This window comes from Euprymna scolopes, chromosome 26 (assembly GCF_053919585.1).
Source record: "Euprymna scolopes isolate OS-2025 chromosome 26, ASM5391958v1, whole genome shotgun sequence".
Taxonomy (NCBI): domain Eukaryota; kingdom Metazoa; phylum Mollusca; class Cephalopoda; order Sepiida; family Sepiolidae; genus Euprymna; species Euprymna scolopes.
Genome location: NC_136507.1, coordinates 51,745,649 through 51,763,018, shown reverse-complemented (window position 1 = coordinate 51,763,018; position 17,370 = coordinate 51,745,649). Strand labels below are relative to the sequence as shown.

The 17,370-nt window shown below is 32.0% G+C and overlaps 2 protein-coding genes across 2 annotated transcripts in view; one reads left to right on the top strand and one right to left on the bottom strand.

Annotated features, from left to right (window-relative positions):
• LOC145248040 (protein lev-9-like) overlaps positions 1–3,159 on the top strand; it is a 62,017-nt gene extending 58,858 nt beyond the window's left edge. The window contains exon 14 of the mRNA XM_080109770.1: positions 1,285–3,159. Coding sequence (XP_079965896.1) covers positions 1,285–1,484 — 200 coding nt within the window. The 3' untranslated portion in view covers positions 1,485–3,159. The remainder of the gene's footprint in view (positions 1–1,284) is intronic.
• Positions 3,160–4,076: 917 nt separating this feature from the next.
• The window catches only part of LOC145248039 (complement receptor type 2-like), a 137,916-nt gene continuing 124,622 nt past the window's right edge, over positions 4,077–17,370 (bottom strand). Inside the window, exons 20-23 of the mRNA XM_080109769.1 lie at positions 14,639–14,839; positions 11,708–11,911; positions 9,784–10,053; positions 4,077–4,457 (exon numbers count right to left, since the gene is read on the bottom strand). Coding sequence (XP_079965895.1) covers positions 4,114–4,457; positions 9,784–10,053; positions 11,708–11,911; positions 14,639–14,839 — 1,019 coding nt within the window. The 3' untranslated portion in view covers positions 4,077–4,113. The remainder of the gene's footprint in view (positions 4,458–9,783; positions 10,054–11,707; positions 11,912–14,638; positions 14,840–17,370) is intronic.

The window sequence follows — 17,370 nt, the reverse complement described above, 5'->3', positions numbered from 1 at the left end:
CTTAGAAAGTCTACTAAAGTGTAAGAAAAATATCTATATGTCTTTGTATTGACTTCTGTGTATCATTTTAGTTCATCTTAATCTTTTATTTCCAATTCTTTTTACTTACGTTATTGTCTTCAGTTTAACATCCATTTTACTTGCTAGAATAGCATGTAAAATCATTGATGGCTTTCAAAATCGACTAACATATCTCTGACCAGAACTTGATATATCCCTCCTTCTCTTAAGTCCAATCTTATTACTTCCTTACATGTTTTTCATTGCCTTCTACTATGAACTAAACTTGCTACCTCAACTGTTCTACATTTTACAAAATAAAGTCCAGTCTTTAAGATTCACATTACACATCCATTGTATTATTCTTGTATCATTTCTCTCCATGGCCCTCACTGGTCAGATTTCACTTCAGTATACCATCACACTATACACACATGCATGATAGACTTCCTTTAGTCAACACTGCTGGTTAGTAATGGTAGAAGTTCTTTGAACTTCATACTAGAAACTGCTTCTCCCTTTTCTCCAATTGTATTACTTGGGTGAGAAAACTTCTGGACAATCTCAACAGTTTCACCATTCTAGTTCTCATGTATCTCATGTATATTGTTTTACACATATCTATATAAGTAAACTTTTTTTATTGAGATCGATTTTACTACAGTAGAAGCATTAGTATAATGAAAAATGTAAAAATCTGTTAAGAACCCATATAACACAAGGCATGTTATTTTATTTACTTTTTTTTTTTTAAAATAACTGAATTATGCATTATTTTTTTCATTCAAATTTTTGGCTTCATACGCCTTTATCAGAGTGATACTGTACTTTGTGGTAATTGCACCAACTAGCTAAAAGTGCTCTTTTGGTAACTATGCATATAATGAGCACTTTTTTTTTAGTTGGGGCAATTACCCCAAAGTATTGTACAGACAATATGTTTCATTGTTGAGATCTTAAAACATTGCTGATTTCTTTCCAGTATTGTAGAAGAAACTTTTAATATTTAATAACTATAGTAAAATGACCCAGCATGTGTGTACAAATATTTAGATCAATTTTGCTACAATAGAAGCAACTGTATATTGAGAAATTTGAAAATCTCTTAAGAAACCAGATAATATGATACAGGATTTTTTTTTCTAATAAATGAATTATTTATTTTTATTTTTATCCAAATTTTCAGTCTTCTTCAGAGTGATACAATCTTTTTTCATTGTCAAGATCTTACAGTGCATTATGCTTTTTGTATCAATATCGATTGTTACATTTATTTTTTTTCAGAAATTCTTAAAAGTTGTGAAGATCCTGGTTACCCAGAGAATGGCTACAGAGAAACATGGCAAGATTCATTGGCAGTTGGAAGTACAATTGTCTATTCCTGCCATCAGGGATACTATATGTCGGGACCCGCAGAAACCACTTGCCTTCACACTTTAGAGTGGTCAAATCCCAAACCAACGTGCATCAGTTTAATTTTGTAAGTATGGAAAGCAGTGGGAAGGGAGAAGGTGATTATCCTTACCCACCACCATGAATGCTTCAAAACAATTAAAAAAAATAAAACACTTAATCATCCCAACATGCAGCTTTTTAAAATTAAAAGCAAACTTTTTTAAATTATGAAAATCTTTAATAATCTGTAATTCTGTACATTTCTCCACCTCTCCTGGACACTATCAGTGATAATATTGTGAGTTTATGCCATTATCCTAATCTAGTCTAAAAATCCCAGTTCCTGTTAGCATTTTAAATTTTTTGTGCATTTACGAGCATCTATCTTAGCATCATTCAATTTTTTATTTTATTCCATTTTTTTATTAGCTATGTATAATTAGGATGGCATTCTAGTTAAAAGCACAATATTTGTTCAAATAACCGTAGACATATTTTGAATTTTCAAAATTTTTAAATAATAAAATTAACTTAATTTTATTTTGCACCTTTGTTCTTATTATCACTATTAATTTAATATTAAGCTGGGATAGATTTTAGAAGAAATGGAGGAAATTGATGTTATTTGTTATATCTGTCCCTATAAAAGTCTAATTTTCATAAATAATTGCTTGAAAAGAAAAGCTAATACCATGAATACATTGTTAATTAATACAAAAACAATAACAACAAAAAAAATTCAGTAAGAAGGTTGTGTTGTGAAAACCAAAAGAAATCCTTCTTAAAAATGGTGGTAAATTTTATGAAAGGGTGACAAACATTCTAGGAACTATTTGATTCAATGATACAGTAGAGGTGCAGTCAAAATACTGCTTCCCTTTGGTTTATGAGCACAAATGAACCATGATACTTGACTCTAAACATTAATTTTATACCAAAATTACTTTCCTTATCTTTTCTCATCATATTTTCTAGCTATATGATTCTTCTTGTTCACATAATGATTGACATAAATAAATATTCTTCAATTTTTTCTGTTATTTTTTTTTTTTCAACCAAGAATGGTTGGAATTTTACAATTACACTCTGGAATTCTTTTGTTTATTATATTTGAATTTTCAATTAAATTTGATTACAAGTAAATATGTCATAATTAACCATTGTCCATTGAATGATGTCATAAAAAAGGTTATAATACAGTTATGTTTTAATAATTTTTTAATAAAATGATTCACCTTTTTTATTTTAATAGTTCTAATGACTGAATTATGTCTTCTATTTTATAATGTTACACTACTTATAAACTTGGGAAAGCTTCCACCAACTCCAATAGATTTAAGTGAATAAATTGGAAAGAGTCATTTTAAAAATGATAACCATTGTCATTTTGTTAGTTGCTTCACTTTCTAAAAAAAAAAAGAAAAAAGAACTTTGACAATAGTTATTGTCTAAATATATTGGATTTAGTGGATCACTCCCAAGACAACAAGAAGTGTACACTAGATGCAACAGAACAAAACTCCTAAAATGGGCTCTTGCAATTGTTTGAAATTTTGCTTTGTGAAATTAAGGAGTTGACTTTTTGTGGAGTCTCCATCATATTAACATATAGTCTGCTACTGTTCATGGGATTTCAAAGGAAACCCTGGTCTTTCAACTGTGTCTCCATTGTATAAAAGAACTTTTCTGCAGATACAAATAAAAATCTAACATTTTGATTTTGTGATAATCACAAATAATGAATATGTTTCAAATCTTCTTTAATTAAGTCCTTTCTTTTTTCTTTTTATTTTTTTCATTACAAGCCAAGAATTGGCTGAGCTTGATTTGTACCCTTTCTTTGTCGTTAGAAAAAAATAATTGCTTTTAACTGTAATAACATTTTTATAGGTAGGGATGATGCTGATAATATCTTTTCTAAAAGCAGTCTAATTATGAGAAAATTTAAAGATCTGACAAATGAAGAAATATTAACATAATCTATTAGAAGAAATGTGACCTATTGAGTCTGGATTAAATTGTTTTGAATCAGGAAACAGTGAATTTGCAAAGGAACTGGCTTGTTGTATTAGATATGGAATACAAGTTTTCAAATTGAATGTCATTTTGATTTTCAAAAAGAAGTTTGGGGATATTGAACTTATGGCCTGATGCACAGTAACAATTTTTTAATATGTTTAATACTGTTAAAAGTGACCCTACTTAAAATGTTGCCAAACAAAGTCATAGACAAAAATTAAATAAATATGGAGATTAGAATGCTATTAAAATCATTAAAACCAACTCTTCTAGGAATCCTAAACAGGTTCGGTCCTGGATATGACCTTAAACTATATCCAGTGGTGAGGCCCCAGCTTGCGGGCTTTGGGGAGTGTGGAGCCACCCTTTAATTGCCATTGCTCCCAGGTCCATTTTGACCCGGAGTGGTAGTACCTGTTAGGGTCCCAACTATGGGTTAAATAGAATCTGACTTGAAAACAACAAATATATTCTATTAAAAAATTTTTTTTCAAAATCTTTGGATTCGGCATTAAATAACCTGAAAAGGTTGATACGCCGTAAAACAAAAACAACCAACCAACCTAAACAGGTTCCCTTTTCCTGTGGATGGATTGCCAGAGATAGTGCAATTAGAACTAAAATTTCAAAGAATGCATATTTAAAAATAAAAAAAAATGAAATAAGAAAATCATTTCGTTTTTATTTCCAAAAATCTTGTCAGAAAATGATCAGGTCAACAAAATGGAATATTGTTGTGTTTCTAATTTTGCAAGTGTACCGCCCTGAATGCTGTTTGGCTGTTTCTGGAAACCCAAGGTGAACAACGGTTGTATTTGGCAGAGTACCATTATCTTCTTGAAGACTGTTCCTATAGTTAGGATAAGTATGGGTTGAACTAGACCATTCCAAGGTATTTGGTTCATACAATGTATGACGACAACTGAGTTCGAGTTTGCCTCCTGCTGCCAGTTTGATGCTTCCATTAATGGTAATTGAATAATCGATCTGTTGCTCACTCCATTTCGTAGCCGTGTGGATTGAGATTGTGGGGGGTGCCAGTTCTGGGAAGTATTGGGGAGAAATAAAATAGAAAAACAAAAGTATTTCAGAAGCTAAACAAATTATCAGCAACATTTCTTAGGATGATACAAAGGACACTGGTCAACAACAAATTTGTTGTCTGCATTTTTTTTTTCAGCTGATTTATGACAAATCTGATGCACTGAATTTAAAAAATCACATTGGTTTTGCTCAATCAGGTCAAAGTTTTGAGCTATAGCTACATGTTGTTTTTTACATTTTTGTACACATGTGTGAAGCATTTTAAAAGAAGTTGATGGAGGTAACATGTCAGGTTTTGATTGGAAATGACTATTTTAACAAGTATTCAGGTCCAATAGTTCTGGGTGATCATGTTGAAAAGAGATCAGTTCGATGTCATAAAACCTTGAAATCTTCCAAAAATTGATGCTTAGCATACATGAAGGACTGGCCTATGCAGAAAGAAAGGAAAGGAACGTCATCAACAACCCTCTAGTGAACAGAGACAGAATACTCTTCTCGCCACTGCACATCAAGCTCGGTTTAATCAAGCAGTTCACCAAGGCTCTGGACAAGGATGGTGACTGCTTCACTTACTTGTGCCAGGTTTTTCAGTATTGACCATGGTGAAGTTGAAAGCTGGTATCTTTGACAGTCCTCAGATCATGCAGCTCACCAGAAATCCAGAATTTGAAAAATCAATGAACAAAGTGGAATTAGAAGTGTGGAAGGCATTTGTTCTGATAGTGAAGAACTTTCTTATGAAACTTAAGAAACAATGCAGAACTTGTTGACAACATGCTGACTGCTTTTAGAAACCTGAACTGCAACATGAGCGTCAGGATGCACTACCTATATAAGTAAACTGGACCAATCAATGAGTTACAAGCAGAGTAAGAGATTTCATCAGGACCTAAAAGAGATGGAGACCTGGTATCAGGTTGCTGGGACGCAGTTATGATGGCTGACTACTGTTGGAATCTGAGAAGAGACCTCCCTGCCGCTGAGCATTCCAGTAGTTTGGAGAAACAGAATTCAATTTTACAGTAATCGATGTTTCTATCAGGTAAACAATATGTTGTTCCTATTTACTTGCTTTCCCACGAGGGCAGAGTTAAATACAAGGTTGGTTTTTAATGTGGGAAAAATCTAGCTCCCCAAAAAGCAACACTAAAAATGTAATTGATTTTGTCACAAGATCTGATGTTTTTTTTTCAAATAAGATTAGTACAAAAAACTGACCTAATGGAGAGAAACAAATGTCATTTCCTGATTAAACAGTGCACAACTATCCTAAAACAGATGTAGAAATCTAGACAACACTCAAAAAGTAAAAAATTGTTGCCCAATGTTATCATCTAGGTTGTTATTTTTGTAACGTTTTGGCTAATCTGCTTCCAATGCAGATTTTAAACTTGAATCATTGTCAAACTTGGAAATCTATATGGAATTTCAAACTAAACCATTTATTTAATTCATGCTGTTCCCATTCTGTCAGCTATTACCAGGTAAAAGTGATAATTATTATTTTTAATGTTCATGTAGACATATAGTGCAATGGATAAAGGCATTGAGTGACAGTCTTTCAAAACTTGAAGATTCAATCCTAACTGCAAGTGATAATAACTAAAAATAACACAATAATAAATTAACATTTCTATACAACCAGGGCTGATGGAATCTATCTTATGGATTGAATATAGTTTGAAATTCCATGTAGATTTCTAATTTTGACAAAAAGATCCTCAAGTTTGAAAAGGTAAGAATAGTAGTTTAAATAATCCAAATTATCCTCATCTCAAAAATTCCAAAACATTTTCTTGGTTGTCAAAAAAAAAAAAAGTATTCAAGAAGAGAAAAGAAAACAAAATTCACCTGAAAAGAAGAAATCTTTTAATAGATTATTTGGCTTGGAAGGAATAACAAGAATGGAATCATTCATAAAGTGTGTTCATTCAATCTGCATGTTTACTGATGGAAAATACTATTTCAAACTTAAGCGTGACAGACAAACTAATTGACTGACCATGCTCACAGAAATTTGAGGAGGCATCTAAAAATGTAATGAAATTGTACCTGAAAGATGCGAAGTGCTGGTGTTATGAAAAGTGTGTTGAACAGAATCAAGCTTAAGTTTTGAATTTAGTGAAGAATGTACTGTTGGAATTCAAGTATGCTTTGACAAATCTTGTGAGTTGTTGGTTGATTTAAACGGTAAACGAATGTCATTTGTAGATTAGTTTAGGAATATAAGAAAACAAACAAGTTGAACAAATACTAGTGGAATGAAAACTTGAGACTTGGTCATAGGTAATAAGGACATCCTAAATGCTTGCTTTCATGAGGGTGAGCCTCATAGTATAGAAAAGAGTATTAGAAAAGTGTTGACATTGTAACCTAAAATAAGCAATGAAAAATCTTTTTGTGTTTTTTGAGTCTTCATTTGTGGACTAGCCTTACATACTTTTCTGAATTTTGGAGATTTGATTATTTGGATCCTCCAGACTACTTACTGTTTTCATCTTGAATGTTATTTTCATTATGTTCCAGTCATTATAACCTTCAACTTTCTTCAGGTGTATCTTTTTAAATTTAGAAATCTTTAATTCAAGAATTTGCATGGAACCCTTTATTTAATCCACGGTATGGCATGCTTTCTTTCCATTAGCCATCAAGATTGAACCTCCAACCTCCGGAAGAGTGTAACTTTATAACTGAATTTTACCAAATATTTTATCCATTCTGCATTCACTCTTGCTGACAATTTTAGTGTGAATTTTAGGAGCTTTAAACCAATTTTGTTTTCTAAATGTACAATCTTATTACTTATCCTTATATATGACTATTTATTACTATATATTATTGATATATAATAGTTATATTTATTACCATATATTATTGATATATAATAGTGATATTTATTGCTATATATTATTGATATATAATAGTGATATTTATTACTATATATTATTGATATATAATAGTTATATTTATTACTATATATTATTGATATATAATAGTTATATTTATTACTATATATTATTGATATATAATAGTTATATTTATTATCATATATTATTGATATATAATAGTGATATTTATTATCATATATTATTGATATATAATAGTTATATTTATCACTATATATTATTGATATATAATAGTGATATTTATTACCATATATTATTGATATATAAGTTATATTTATCACTATATATTATTGATATATAATAGTGATATTTATTACCATATATTATTGATATATAATAGTTATATTTATTACCATATATTATTGATATATAATAGTTATATTTATTATCATATATTATTGATATATAATAGTGATATTTATTATCATATATTATTGATATATAATAGTTATATTTATCACTATATATTATTGATATATAATAGTGATATTTATTACCATATATTATTGATATATAAGTTATATTTATCACTATATATTATTGATATATAATAGTGATATTTATTACCATATATTATTGATATATAATAATGATATTTATCACTATATATTATTGATATATAATAATGATATTTATCACTATATATTATTGATATATAATAGTTATATTTATCACTATCTATTATTGATATATAATAGTGATATTTATCACCATATATTATTGATATATAATAATGATATTTGTGACTATATATTATTGATATATAATAGTTATATTTATCACTATATATTATTGATATATAATAGTTATATTTATTACTATATATTATTGATATATAATGGTGATATTAGTAATATGTTCCTATTCCTTAAACAATGACCAACAACTTGCTAGAGATCTAATTATAATTCCTTTAGATGGTTTTCAGCTGTCTATTAGCGCGTTTGTGTCAATTGGATCATAGTGGTGGTAGGAGAATGTATCCTGCTGTACGATGAACCACCACCAAACGTCACGGCAGAAGTACAAAGGAGAATATTTTCAGCTTCCATCATTAGTACAGGCTGATTAACAACAATCAGTAAATGCTAAGAAAAGTCATTATTGAATACTTCAAACTTCTGTTTGGTGATAACTTTCATCGATCAGGTTTCAAAACTGTAGAGGAGGAAGAGGATATGAAGAATCACCTGATAAATATGTCCTTCGATGGGCAACAAGATTTCACTCCTGTCCGACAGGTATCACCGAATCTGCGCAAGAATAGATCTTGCAGCACTAATACGGTTTCTTCACAAACAGCACCACTGTAGAAACAAATTAGACAAAGGTCTACACATCCTCTAAATTGACACTATTGGATAATATGACTTCCAGGTGACACTGGATTGCTCGAAGATGAAGGGAGGGTGTGTTGAAGTGAGAAATGTCACTGTGGTTGTTCAGTGTTATGAAATCTTTTACTAAGATAAAAATGTCATTGAAATGGGATGGGTATTTAAAACAATATATTTATATTGAATATTTATATGATGAAGATTGGAAGTTTAGTTTAGAAAACAATAAAAACCAAACCAAAAAACATACAACTGACCTGATTATAATGCTTACTAAGTAACAAACAGAAGTGATAGATAATATGGTCACGTAAAAGGTTTGACAAAGCAATCAGGGTTAGTCAGTTATAGTTAGTTGGTTAATGTACAGGGTCCAGTCAGCAGTCAGAGTGGCCTAGCGAGCGAAAGGCAATTCTGTATTTGTGGTCCATGAAAGCGTCTGGTGAACCAACTAGTAGAAACCAAAGGAGAAGCATGCAAACTCCAAGACTTGGAACATCATGGAAATAAAGATGTGTAAATTATAATGCTGTGTTTTGGTGTTTCCATTCGGAAGATACCATCTTCATTTCAAGTGCCAACCACCAGAAGAGAGGGAGATTATAAAATAAGGTATGTGACTTGTCTGGTGCTGAGCAGACAAAAATGTTATTTGTCTCTTTCTTAAAGAGCTGTTCCTCATATGTTATTGTCCCATTTGATTAATTATATTGAAAATGTGTAAAACACACCCGCAAATAAACAATTACATGAACACTAGACGACACAATAATATACATATGCACGCCATTTATACATACTTTTAGAGAGACACTGGGTATATATACATATATGTGTGTGTATACACTTGCTATTTAACAACTCCACAGCATGCTCAATTGTCTTTTCACCAATGGAACAAATGTACCTCTGTGTCTGTAGATAATCTACGCTAAGAACGAGTATTCATCTCCCCTTACCAGAATATACATATGACTTTTATGGATCATTTGTAAATTCAATATCCTCTAGAAAATGTCTTCCACTTAAATGATTTGTTTCATGCATTTAATCAACAAGATAGCATAAAGTATAGTCACCATCTTCTTCAGTCTTTTGGCAAAATGGCAACGTTCCTAACCAAATACCATCTCTGCAGATCAAACGGATCGAACCCATGAGACGGAATTTTCCAACATCGGAACAGTGTGCATGAAGACCAATACCATCTGGGATAATACTTGCATTGTTCTCCTCGACATCCATGTCCCAATGGAAGATCACATTGTCTCCACGTAAGGGATGTTTGCAGTGGTGACCACGATTAATCACTTGAACTGCAGTTGGTGTTGTTGTTGTCATTATAGATTCTGAAAGCAAAATAACAAAGAATAAAATGAACAAGAACAGATCCATTAATTTTTGCTTTTAATACTAAAAATGCTATTTCAAACTTAAATGTAACCGATGTGTATTATGAAAAATTAACTACATCAAACATTAACATTTTATATTTATATATTAACACCTTATTAGCATTACAAGAGAATAACTACATTCAACATCCACATGACACTTTAATATTAATGAAGAAAATTGTGCAAATTTTTTGTTTTTTTTAATCTTATATTCAACGTTCTAGAAAGAAGACAGAATTGTTTTTAAACGATTAGATGGAGCAAAAAAAAAAGATGGCACGAAAAAAAAAAGATGACGCAAAAAAAATGATGGAGCAAAAAACGTTCTTTGAAATGATATATAAAAGCAGAGGTATTAAAACGAAAACTTATTTGAAAATACATCATTTGAAATCAAAATGAAAAATTCCACATTTTTTCTTCAAAGCCAATTCATGCACAACTGTTTAAGAACTTGCTTCTGAATTAGATGTAATGACAATTTCCAGCCACTTAAGAGAAATTGGAAAGACAAAAAATTTGATAAATGGGTGCCTCATAAATTGAACAACAACCAAAAGAAACGCCGTTATGAAGTGTCATCTTTCCTTTATTTATGCAACAAGAACAACCTGTTTCTCAACCAAGTTGTGATTTGTGATGAAAAATAGTGTCATGGTGTTCGTCAGCATCTAACCACTGAGCTGGCGATGCACAACTCAGTGGTTAGATGCTAACAAAGCTCCACGACAGTTTCCAAAACCAGAGTTGCACCAAAAGAAGGTCATGCTGACTTTTTTGAATGCAGGTGAAACCATTATGGTGGGGAAGTACTGTTAACAAATGGATGAAATGCATCAGAAACTTCGACAACAACACCCAGCATTAGTCAACAGAAAAAGCCCAATTTTCCTCTATGACATTGCCCGACAACACATTGCTAAACTGACCCTGAAGAAGTTGAATAAATTGGGCTATGAAACTCTGCCTCATCTGCCATACTCTCCAGACCTTTCACCTACTGACTGCCACTTTTTCAAGCATCTCAATAACATTCTGCCTGATAAATACTTAAAAAAATCTAAACTATATCAAAAACGCCTTCAGCAACTTCATCGACACGAGAACACAAGATTTTTACATTACGGACATAAATACACTTATTTTGCATTGGCAAAAGTATGTTGATTCTTATGGTGCTTATTTCGATCAATGAATTTTTGTTTGAGCCGAGATATGTTCATCAGAATTTGAAAGTTAAAAACTGCAAAAATTTTCATGTCAACTTGATACTTTGTTCAAGAAAAAGTGAGTATGGACATAGTATCTCTGTTTCCAATTTTGAGCAGTACCAAAGTCTAGCATTTGCTATTTAAGTGAATTATTAATTTTTCCTATAATTGCGGTAAGTTTTGTTTGTGTTAAAGAGGTTGTTGTATAATTTTGTTGCTGTGCATTTTAATAATTTTAACTGTGCTGCCTAAACGTTTGTGTATGCAGTTTGTCTGTGAATAAAAGCAAAGACAAATACAAAATTTAACACTTTTACTTAATAATTGGCAAATAATTGCTAAGAAAATCAGTCAAAATATAAAAGATAAAAAAAAACTGTCATCCGTTTCTTTACCTGGATCAAAAGTACAATTTGGTAAAGCTGGATACCAGGAATTTCCTTTGCAAGTCGTAATCACTGGATGTTTGGAATATGAATGAGGAGGGCAACTAATGGTCAGAACGGTTCCTTCCTTGATGGAATGGTTCTCCTTATTCACCAGGTGTTTCTCATGCTCTTGGACAAACGTCAATAAATCTCCAGGAATGTAGCAAAAGACTAGAATTAGAAATTCAAAGATTTTACTCTTGAAAAATTTTATTGGCCTCTCCCCCTTGAAAAATCTCTTTTTTCAGCCACCTCTCCCCTCAGTCTTTCATTTTAGAGTATTATCCTCAACCCCATCACCTATTATTTTAATATTTTTTTCATTTAAAATTTTTAAAGATGAGATATGGAAGTGAAACCTGGCCAGTGAGGGTTGCATGAAGAGAAATGATCTGACTATGATCTGATGGATGTGTAATGTGAATCTTAAAGACAGAATTAGATCTTATTACATCAGAGGTAGATTAAGTCTGAATTGTATAGAGATTTATTAGTGCAAATATGATGATAATTCTGAGTGGAATCGAACATATTCAGCTTTTAAAGAATTTTGATCCTTTCCTTAAATCGTTTAGTGTCTAACAATCTCTGATATAAATGGATTATATAAGATTAGCATGGCTACCTGGCGTTGCCCGGGTGGAAAGAGGTGGTATAGTAAGGATAATTGATCCCCAGAAAAAAATTTTTTTTTTTTGTGTTAATCAAAATAGCAGTGAGTACCCATGCGACTGCAAAAAAAAAAAGAAAAAAAAAAACAAAACAAATTAGCCACAGTAGGCAGGCAGGCTCTATCCTGTAATGTGAAAGAATAAACGCTAATGCGCTAGCTGTCACGATCATGACGAGTCGAAATAACATTTTTTAAACATACTCTGAGATTGAGTATAACTTGCAAAAATGTTAACACAAAAAGTGACCCCTCCTTGCAAAAATCAGCCCATTTGACCAGCACAGAATTAATCTTTTTGGCCAATTTTTACATATTTTTTGTCTGAGAGATTGATATTTCTAATGATACCAATTTTGTCATAGTCTGATGTGTCTGTTAAAAGTTTTTGGCAGACACACAGACATACAAACACACAAACTAACACGCATTTTCCCTTTTATATATTAGATTCTAATTTCATGTAATGCATACTTTTTATTGTGTAGACATGTTGTAGTGTAAGTTGCTCACTCCTAATGATAACAGCCATCCATGTTAGTTGAAGCACTGTTGACTTATACTGTGCCTATGGTGGAAAGGGGAAAATAGATGACACACATTCTAGATAACAAAGTGAAAAATACCTGATTATTCAGATAATTTATTTTGCTGACCAACCAATGACATTTTGGGTTGTAGGTGTATTCTAGTCAATTTCTGTTGCAATAACTAATGTTTATTAAAGGTTGCATTTATTAAAAAAATTTAACCTTCCATTCATTTGTCTGTTGAAGTTTAAGCCAGTTTAGATTTCTGTATGTCCTGTTTGCTATCTTGTGGCAGTTAGGGTACAGTGACACCACATGGTACCCTGCTCAACAACATCGCTGACCCCAGCGCTGTATGCAGTGGTTTTCTTCTCTTTCAGCTTCTCTTATGACCATGTTGTCGTCTTTTAGATTGATGGCTGTCAAGGGGTACACTGGCTCACAAGTATAAATAAACAAAAGAAAACAAAAGAAAAACACAGACTTCAAAACATTCTGTAAATATTTGTTGTGCTCTGCGTGCATGTGTGACACCATTGTGGAAAACTAAAAACTAACCGTTAATGTTTCATATCTTAGTGTTTCTGTTGAGGACGAATTTGTAAGTTGATGTCAGTTCATCTTTATTTACCAAAGTCCAAACTGGTTCAAGCCACAATCTGTCTTCAACTGTGTCTCAATCACAACTGTCATCAACCAGATTGTCCTCAACTCTCGTAAAATGTTGCAAACACTAGACTCCGCAAACTGCTCCCAACCATTGCAAAACCCACTGACACTCCCAAAACTAAATATAAATATATCTAATATCTTTTTGTTTACGTTGATTGCTACATATTGATTGCAATCAGACCTCGACTTTCCTTTGCTTACCCCAGGGAACAAATGCATATCCATTGTCTTTTCACCAACCCTATTTTCCACACTTTTCTTCACCCAATAAACCTATTTCTTCTTTTTTCATATTTTTTTTCTTTTCTCTCCTACTTCCTAGCATTGGGGAGGAGCTTGATAATATCACAGTACAAGGAGTACATAGATCTAGTTTTATTTACAATACAAGTATCATTTCAAATTTTAGTGAAAAAAAAATATTTGGTTTTTATTCAAGATTTTCAACTTTCAAAGCAATTGTCATCAACAGGACAAGATAACTCATTATACAATTAGTTTGGGATTTGCATAATGCTAAACACACTCTTCATTATAACATGACACCAATCCTAAATCTAGACTGGTATTCAGCTTTGTCTTATATGGAGAATATAAGTCATTTAGAATGGTAGCACAGGATCACACATACTGATGAGACGATCATCAGAGTGTTCCCCCATATATCAATGAACAGTTATGAAACAAATGCTAATGACTGAAACTTGGTGAATAAATCAAAGAATATAAGAAAATTTACTTAAAATTTAAAGGAAACATTTGATTTATTTCTGCTTTGTTCAATTCGTAAGCTTATTTTTTAATAATTTTTGGTAAAAAATAAAACTATTTTATAATGGATGATAGAAGTCTTATTCTTTGTAAAATAGTAGAGAATCTGCCAACGGTACATAGAAAAAAAAAGGAGGGAGACAGTTCACATAAATAAAAAAAATTTTAGGCCAAATTCGCCAATGATTTATGATAAAAAAAACTTATAAAAATGTGAGAATACATGGCAGAAATAAATTAATTCAAGTGTCTTACCTTCTTTGCAAGTTGGTTCCTTCGGACTCCACCTGCCATTGAGACAAGAGAAAAGATAATCAGACTCTCGACTCGATCGATATCCATTCTGGCACTCAACATAGACTTGTGTCTTGTTTCGCACATATGTTTCTTGACTGACTCTTTGCGACTCTACATCTGTCCAATGACTGAACCGGACATCATGTATAACACATGAACCTAAAAATTTTAAAGAGTTTTTTAAATTAAAAAATGTTTTTTTTATTTAAATTTTTTATATAATCTTACAAAACATTTTAAATGATTCATTGTGGTTGCAGTTTCAAACTATGAGTTCAGCATACTGGGTTCAAGATCTATCAGGATTATTGCATCATACTCACTTCAGGAAAGGTATGAATCCATTTTTCATTTTGCTAATAAGTCATTGCTCATCAAGGTCCAAAAGCCACTAGAGCTTTTGAAAGGTTGAAAGTGAGACAAACACCTTGAAAATTGCAAACCATGGTTTGATATGGGTGGAAATTGAATACTTAATAGGACAACTCAATAAGAATCTGTTAACAGATGACTTGAAAATAACCATGCTGTAGTCAACTGGGAAGCAGTCCTGTTGTATTTCATTTTACAAATGGACAATTTTTGGAAAGAAACTCTGCTCATCAAAGTTCTGTTTAGTTTAGGTACACAGAAAAAGAAATGAACATTTTTTTTTACAGTGGTGGCACACAAGTTATTACTGTTAATGTTTTACTGGGAACCAGTCGAGCACTTACCATGAAAATAATGATAAAGTAGAGAAAGACTACCACCATTTATTCTGTGAGAAAGAGGCTACAGGAAAGCAAAGCGGACATTCGGCACTAGATTTCAGTGAAGACAGGAGTGAGTGCTCTAAACGGCACCTCCTCAGATGTAGCATATATGGCTCTTGTACAGATAAAGAATTGCATCAGGAGGGAAAATTTCCAGAGCAACAGATCTGATCTAGGTCTTCCACCTCAGAATTTGGGTGAAAATCAAGACTAGAAGCTTATCAAAACAGGGGTTCTCATAGAAAAGAGCTTCATCTATTTCAGCCGGAGTAAAGTGAGGACCTGAGGTAGTGAAATGAAAAAATCTTGGTCTGTCCTACGTTTGAGTGAATTAGCAAACTAGACTTACAAGTTTCTGTAGAGCAACAAGTCTAGAAGAAGAAAAACACTGAAATAAAACCAGTTCTAGTAATTCATATTGAGAAGAGAAAATTAGAAATTATCAAATAAAATAAACAAACATCCAAACAAAAATATAATTTTTACTGAAAGCAGCTTAAAAATATAATCCCTAATAAACACCTATTTCTTGATTCTCCCAATGTTTCAGTTTGTAGAAAATTTGAAAAAGAATGTTTGCTCTGTCAAGACAAGCAATGGTAAGTCAGCCAGATCGTGATTGAGAATCAAGCACATAGCAAAGGAAGATATCAATTCCCAACTTTGCCTGCTGGTAAATTAAGGGATAAATAATGTAAAGGCTTTCTCTCAGGTTGATGATGCAGGACTTATTTGATTTGAGTGACTTTTCTATCTGGTATAAATAGTCCAGTAAAGTATTCTCATGTCCATGAACTTGATTGGCTGACTAGTCACGAAATAATATCAGTAAAATATCCACCTGGTTGAAGGACAATAGTTTATTATTGCTACGTGCCTACCAGTGGTATTAGTCTCTTTAACAAATTCTACTATAAAAAGCAATAGAATTGTTTCGAGATGGGGAGAGTAACCAAGTTTTAATTGAGAAGAAGAGACTCTAAAGAAAAAAGGTTCTTGAACTAAAATAAATCTAACATTGTTACTTTTGTTGGCTCTGATGATAACGATTGTGGAAGAAAAAGACCAAATGAAACAAAAGTAATTATCATAAAAATTAAGGGTTTGAATTAAAAAAAAAAAATAGTTAAGAGATTAAACAAATTTACAAAATGCTCATTTATATCCGTTCAACGAATTCAACATCAACAGGGAGGTGGCAGTGGCTAAGTGGCTTATGACACGGACTGATAACATGGGTGTGCTAAGTTCAAATCCAGTTCATCCTACTTAGGATATTGGCAACTTTCACATGGTCTTCCTTTCTTTTAAGTACCCAATGTTTTTCTAGAAAGAATTCTATATTTTTTTTTTACTCTTTTTCACCCCAAACAAGATACATTGCCAACTGAAATGTAAGGGGGGCTACTATTTGGGATTATGTCTAAGAGCAGTGAGATGTCTGTTCACATTAAATTTAAATTTCTTCAGTCAAGGAAGGAGGAAACAAGGAAGGGATTCCAAAGTCTAACAGTCTGAGGGAAGAAACTATTATAGTAGGCTTTCTGACATCTCGGGTCCTCAACAATGAAGAGGTGGAATTTTGCTGCTAGCCAGGTTAGTCATATGTATGTATGTCAAGGGGCACAAGTGCTATGGGTTTATAAGAGCATATACTATTAAAGTATTTGGAAAACAGGCACAGGGATGCAACATTATTTTATTAGATTTGAGATTCTTTTTTGAACCTTGTCTAAGAGTGAAAGACTAATGGTAGATGCACCAACTCAGATGTGGCAACAATACTCCATGTTTAGATGAATACTGGCTTTGTAAATATATAGGATGTTCTCTGGTGTGAGTAATTTTCTAGCATATAGAGGGAGCCCGCCTTCTTTACCACAACCTTTGCAATGTCCTCAATGTATTTGTTCCAATTCACGTTGCCAGTGAATG